The sequence below is a fragment of the Hipposideros armiger genome, unplaced genomic scaffold, assembly GCF_001890085.2.
Source record: "Hipposideros armiger isolate ML-2016 unplaced genomic scaffold, ASM189008v1 scaffold_1819, whole genome shotgun sequence".
In the NCBI taxonomy this organism is placed as follows: Eukaryota; Metazoa; Chordata; class Mammalia; order Chiroptera; family Hipposideridae; genus Hipposideros; species Hipposideros armiger.
In genome coordinates, this window is record NW_017733169.1 from 22,090 (window position 1) to 28,691 (window position 6,602).

Genomic DNA, 6,602 nt, shown 5'->3' on the forward strand with positions numbered 1-6,602 from the left:
TGCATGTGAGCGTGTGTGCGCATGCATGTGAGTATGTGTGTGTGCATGTGAGGGCGTGTGCGCATGCATGTGAGTGTGTGTGCACACTGGGTGTATGAGTGTGCATGTGTGTGAGCATGTGTGTGCGCGCACACTGTATGTGTATGTGAGGCTGTGTGCATGTGTGACTGTGGATGTGAGTGTGCATGCCCACTGTGTGCATGTGCGCGTGTGTGTGCACATGTACGTAGGAGGTGTGCATGTGTGAGTGTGAGCGTGCGTGTGAGTGTTTGAGCCTCTGCCTGGCACCTTCATTTCTTGGCCCCAGCCTGCCCCTCCTCTGTCTCCTCCCCTGGGCAGATGGGGTCTGGGGGGATCTCTGTGTGACACGTAGCTGATGTGGAAAGGGGTCAGTCCCCACTGCTGCCCGGCCCCTTCCACCTGGGACGCCCCACCGCCAGGGGCCTGGGACACGTACCAGTGTCCACCATCTGACTCTCCATGACACCCTCTGCGTTCGCCCAGCCTGGCTCTGCGCTGCCCTGGGGCTCTGTGGGAACAGGGGTGGGGGTCGGTGAGAAGCTGGACACGTGTGCGGCCCGTTTGGGGCCCCAGTGGTGGGTCAACGCGGGCTGCAGTGTGGTGGCCACGGGAACAGGCTCTGGCTTCCCTGCGCGGTCGGTTTGACAGAAAGCAAGGCCTCCACCGAGATGGAGGGCTCTGACGGGGGCTGCGCCTCTTCAGTGGCAACGTGCTGACCCCCACCCTCCCTGGCTACGAATTTGGAGTGGCCCCTCATCCCTTATCTCACGGCAACAATAATGGAATCAGGAAAAGATGTTGGCCCTGTTGACCCTGGCCACCTCATGGAGAGAGTTCAGCTCCATCCCACGTCCATCAGAGGACAAAGATCAGCTTTGTTGGGGAGGCTTCCGGGTGTGACTTAGCAGAAACCCAAGACTAGAGCCAGCTCCACGCCGGAGCAGGAGCCGTCAGTCATGGCAGGTGGGGGGCCTGGGAGCCCTAATGCTGGGACGGCCGAGGCCGCCTGTGTGTCCATCTCCTCCGTCAGCCAGGGCCTCTCACGGACTCAATGAATAGGACTGAGCCCCCCGCTCTCTCTGCTGAGCTCGGGCACCCCCTTCACGTGGCCCAGGTCTGCCAGGAGTCCCAACTCAGCCCCAGCCTGTGCTCTGTGGGGAGTACAAGGCGGGGCCCCGGATGTCCCTGGTGGGGCTGGTGCTCTGGGGGAAGGAGAGGGGGGCGCTATGCTGCTCGGCAGCCGTCGCGCAGGCTGCTTCCTGTTGGGCTGTCCCGGCCGACCCCGGACCCCCGGAAACCACTTTCCCTCTCGAGGCCCCGGCTCCCAGGAGCACAGCCGCTCCCTCCGTCCACCCCTGACCCTGGAGCTGCAGCCCCTCCCGCCGTGCCTGGCCCCTGCCAGCCAGCTGGCCCTACCCTATGTCCAGAAGACGCAGGGCGAATGGCACCCCTCCTCTGGGTCCCAGGCCAGGTTTCCATGGGAACCGGCTTCTCGCAGGGCCCTCCTTGGGTGAGGGCCCAGCCCAGTAAGCCTGGGTCCCCATCACTCGCCAGAGAAACGCCCACTGCCAACCACCCACCACGTGGCAGTCTGGGTGCACCCCCTCCTGGTATGAAAAACCCCTCCACTTGAACCCATCCTCACCCCAGGGGAACCCCACCCGCCACGGCGCACCCCCCACCCAAAGGAGTCGCCCCCAAGAAGAGGGAAGTAGTGGAGCGTGAGGTGGGGCTCACCACAGGCCCACAGCTTAGGCACCTGAGGTGACGCTGAGGCCGGCACGGCCCCGAGGAGCCCAGAGGGACCAGCGGAGTGGGGACGTGGCTGGGCAAACGACACCCCAAACCAAGCAGCAGGCCAGGGTGGGGGGGACGCCACAACCAGGCTGTGTCCCAGGACCCCCACCGGGAGTTGCTATAGGAAAGGCCCCTTCACCTCCCAGCGCTTCTCACCCCCAAGAAAGGAGGGAGACGACCGCCCCTTCTACCTCCGCCTCTCACGGCCTCTGCTCACCTGCCCGGAGCCCTGAGCTCGGGCGGGAGCGCGGCCAGGACTGCGGGGCAGGTGTTGTCCAGACAGCCCCTGGGGCCTCATCTTTTTTGTTGACCGTGAGTATTAGGCTTTGTGGCACTTGCTGAGCTGCCGAGTGCCACGGGGCACAGGGACGACAGACAGGGAGGCGGCGGAGGAAGACCACGTGGCAGCGGGGTGATGCGAAGTGCAGGTGGTGGGTTCAGATGGGGCTCCCTGCTGCTGGGTCACCTGCCCACCCCACTGCACCCCGATTTCAAAGCCACTGTGGGGGCTGCCCCGATGGCTGTTACCCCAGGCTGGCCTTGGAGGCCAAGTGGAGAGGCTGCTGGGGTGCTGGGGCTCACACTGACGGGTGCTCACGGGGACCGGAGAGACCTCCAGCCTCGGCCCCTCACCGGCACCCACCCTGTCCCATCCTGGGGCCAAGCTTCTGGACACAGGGGCGGGGGGCCCACCTGTCCATTTTCAGCAGGAGAACCCCCAGGCCAGCAGCCCGTCCTGCTGGGAGGCCGCCCTGAGTGAAGATGGAGCAACGGGCCTCAGCCTTACCTGCTTTCTGCGAGAGCAGGGCCATGAGGGCCCACGCCAGTGCCCAGCACCCGCTCCGGGCGCCCATCCTGGGGACTGGCACAGGCAGGCAGGTGGCAGGCGAGGAGGGAGAGTGGGGCAAGGTGCTCGCTGCCCTGGGGGCCTTGGGGCTTATGTAGAAGGAAGCCCTGGCCTGGCGCCCGGCTCCTGGGCCGGGAGGGCACCGTCCTGCCCCCCACACCAGCCACGTGTGTTTGCTCTCGGGGAGGGGTTGCGGCAGGAAAGTGACGGAAGAGGAAGGATTTTCAGAGATGCAGGACCCCCCCCACCCCCCCAGCAGCTTCTGAGAGTCAGAAGGGAGAGCCCACCTGGTGCCAGGAGGGTGGTGCTGGCGGCCCTTCTGGCCAGCAAAGCCCCGGGAGGCAGGGCCAGCGAGGTGGGTCCTGTCTCACTGCAGCCCCCCACTCAGTAGGCAGCCCTGGGGGAGTTGGCCGGAGGAGCTCACCACCATCTGAAGAATGGGGGGGGGGCTGTGAGGCTGTGAAGCCATTGCGCGTCCTGGCAAGGGGGGCCTGGGGCTCCTGCTCAGCTGGTCCCCTTCGGGGACCCCAGGGCGTGTGCTCCAGCCACCCGCAGCAACTGTCCCCATCCTGTCATTTCTAAGGTTAAAGGTTGAGGGATAGGGTGTTTGGAGTCTGCAAAGCTCTTTCATCTCCAGCCCGGTTGTCCCCACTGCAGAAGGGCCTCCAAGAGAGGGCGGGGCGGGGGGCCTCACAGGACGGGGCTGGGCTGGAGCCCCTGCTCGGCCCACCTGTGCCTGGTCCCCAGCCGAGCCTGCCTGCCTCGCTCCACAAACGCAGCCAGTGCTCAGTCATGCCATGGCATTGTCCCTGAGCGGTGGGGTGTGCACACTGTCCAGGCCGCTGGCTGCAGAGGCCGCTTGTCTTCACCAGAAGGAAGGAAACTGGGGGTCTTTGGGCTCTGCTGAGGCCTTGGGGGGGGGGTTTCCCTCAGCCTGAAGCCTCATGGCCAGGCCTACCCCTCATCCCTGTCCCCTAGGGCTCCATTTCTCAATCTGTGCCCAGCTGGGGGCCTGGCGAGCCTGACGCAGCCAGCACCCGGCAGCCTGCAGAGGCCCACCGGCCCCACTCGGGCAGCCCCTCACCCCCAGCACAGGAGCAGCCCAGGCACCTCGGTCTGGGGCCTCGAATGTATGTTATCTCTTCACGGTTTCGTGTGTATGCCCTTCCCTGCCCGCCCCCAGCCCAGAAGGCGAGCCCCATACAGGCAAAGGCCGTGCCCATCTGGTCACCGCTGGCACACAGTAGGCACTCAGTAAAGCACTGAACGAGAGCACTGTCCTGGGCAGGCAGTCGGGGCGTCAGGGTCGCAGCTGCTGAGACATCCCGGATGCGTCTTGGGCCCGGCCTGTTTGCTCAGTGAGTTTACCCCTTCACAGTTGAGGGAGCCCAGAACAGAAGATAAAGGAAGAGGAGGCTGCCGGGAGGGAGGGCCTGGGCCAGCGGCCTCCTGCAGCTCGGGGAGGGCTCCGGCCGAGACCGTGCCAGGAACCTGCCTGTCTCAGGTGCGCCCTGTGCAGGGCAACACCCCCGGGCCACCCAGAGCCAGAGGCGGACACCATCCCAGGAGTGAATAAAGACCCCCCACCGGAAGCTCAGAGGCAGGCTTCCCCCGTCCGCCCCTCAGCCCTGGCGGACAGGGGCCCCTTGGCAGCTCACCCCGCCTCCCACCATGACGGTGCAGGCCCAGGACAAGGGTCCCTGGCTGCCTCGGGCCTCAGGCATTTATTGAGTGCTGGCTGTGTGCCCACGTGGAGGGTCCAGGAGGGTCAGGCATAGCCCGGGGGTCATGGGCGTGCCGGCTCGACGTCTGCTGGAGTCCGGCCTAGGCTGTCCTGCGGCTAGCGTGTTGTAGGCGTGTTGCCTCCTGCTCCCCAGCGGGCTGCATGGACACAGGGAGGGAACCACGGGGGGCCCAGCAGCCCTGGTCTACATCCTGAGGGGCCCACACTCCCGGGAGCTGGGGTTACCATGGTGTGACCCGAAGGCTGTGAGCCAGGAGTCCAGGGCTGGATGGCCCAGACCCTGGGCTTTGGGGTGGCCGTGCCCCATCCCTGCCCTAGACTCACTCAGGGTGTCTCCAGTGAGACTCAGGCGACCAGCCTGGTCCAGAAGAAACAGGTGGAGGACACGTTGGGCCATGGTGGCCCCGCAGGCCCCCGGCTTGTCCATCGACAGACATTACTGAGCACCTCCACCCCATGACAGGATGTGGGGTGCAGAGAGGTGGCTGTGACAGCCCTGCTGGGGGTGGGCATGTCAGCTGCATCTGGACATCCTCGTCGCCAGAGCTGCTCCACTGTGAGAAGGGTCCGGCCCGTTCCCCTGAGCTTGCCCAGGCTGCAAGAGGGGGAGACTTTCCTGCCCCACAGTGGGGCCCCCACAGTGCAAAGACCACGACCCCACCCACAGCGCCTTCTCCTATTTTCTTCTGTTTCCTCCCCTTCCAATCTTTCTTCCTTCCAGCAAATTCTGATGAGCCCAGAGTGGCACCTCGCGGGGCACTCAGCGTTCCACAGGACAAAGGTCCTGCCCTCAGAACTTACAACACTGTGACTGCTTCAGGCAGGGGTAAGACCCTTGAAGGAGCCAAGATAGAGTGACAGCTGTGTGGGCCGGAGGTGGCAGCTGAGCTGAAGGAAGGTGAGGAGGCCATGTCCTGCAGCTTGGGGGGACAGCTCCACCCGAGAGGAGACGGCTGCAAAGGCCCGGGGCAGGGGTGAATGTGGCCTGTTGGAGGGCCTGAAGGCGCCTGGTGTGGCGAGGACTGGGGTCTGGGGAGCAGGGCAGCTGGAGAGGGAGTGGGCAAGATCAGGTGAGGGGAGAAGTTTGGGTTCATTCTGAATTTGGGGGCATTGGCGCATTCAAAGAACGAAACCATAGGGGATGGTTTGTTTTTTTGTTTTTTTGTTTTTTTTTAAAGATTTTTGTTGGGGAATTGGGGGAGGGAACAGCGTTGGGGAATTGGGGGAAGGAGAACAGAAAAGTTGCTGCCCTTTTGTTCTTCAGTCTAGTTGTGGAGGATGTCGCCTCACTGGCCCATGTTGGTATTATCACTGTGCTCTTCCCGGGTGAGGCAGATCGGTCGCCGGCCACTGGACGGCCGCTCACACCGGCTGCCGGCCGCTCACGCTGGCTGCTGGCCACTCTTGGTAGCTTATGGCAACCCACTGCAGCTTCACTGCAGCCTATGCTGTTGCTGGCAACTCACGGCAGCCCAGCTCCAGGTCGAGCTGTTGTTCACCATCTTAGCTGTAGAGGGCGCAGCGTCACTGGCCCTCATGTGGGATCTGAACTGGGGCCCTGCTGCTCAGAGCTGGCGTCCCAAACCAACTCTTAACCAATGCGCCACTCAGCCGACCCATTGGGGATGTTTTTTTGTAGTAAAGTGAACATATAAAAATTACCATTTTAAGTGCATATTAAGTGGCATTAAGTACATTCACATTGCACAACCATTACCCATGTTCCCAGAGACTCTGACCCCCTCCCCCAGCTCCTGGCCCCACCATCTGCTTTCCTCTATAAACTTGACTGCTCTAGGGGCTTCATTCAAGTGGAATCACACAGGATGTATCCTCTCTGTCTGGCTCATTCACTCAGCAGTGTCCTCCAGGTCCACCCATGTTGCAGCAGGTGTCAGGATGTCCTGCGTCTTCAGACTGACACTGCACCGTGTGGACGGACCATGTTTTGTGCATCTGTTCCTCCATCCATGGACACGCGGGTCTACCTTTTGCCTGTTGCAAATGATGCTGCCGGGAACACGGTGTACAAGCACTTGTTTGAGTCCGGCTTTTAATTCCTTTGGGTGTACGCCTCGGAGTGGAATTGCTGGCTCATCTCACAGTCCTGCTTAACTTTTTGAGGGCTCACCGAACTATTTCCCACAACTGCAGCATTTCACATTCCCACCTACAGTGCACATAGCTTCCAGT

General features: G+C 62.9%; 1 protein-coding gene across 1 annotated transcript in view; it reads right to left on the bottom strand.

The window, feature by feature from the left end:
- LOC109378235 (mucin-5B-like) overlaps window positions 1-2,630 on the bottom strand; it is a gene marked incomplete at its 3' end in the record, with an annotated part of 24,716 nt that extends 22,086 nt beyond the window's left edge. Inside the window, exons 1-2 of the mRNA XM_019634684.1 lie at window positions 2,606-2,630; window positions 458-529 (exon numbers count right to left, since the gene is read on the bottom strand). Of these exons, the coding sequence (XP_019490229.1) occupies window positions 458-529; window positions 2,606-2,630 (97 nt within the window). The remainder of the gene's footprint in view (window positions 1-457; window positions 530-2,605) is intronic.
- Window positions 2,631-6,602: the final 3,972 nt, after the last annotated feature.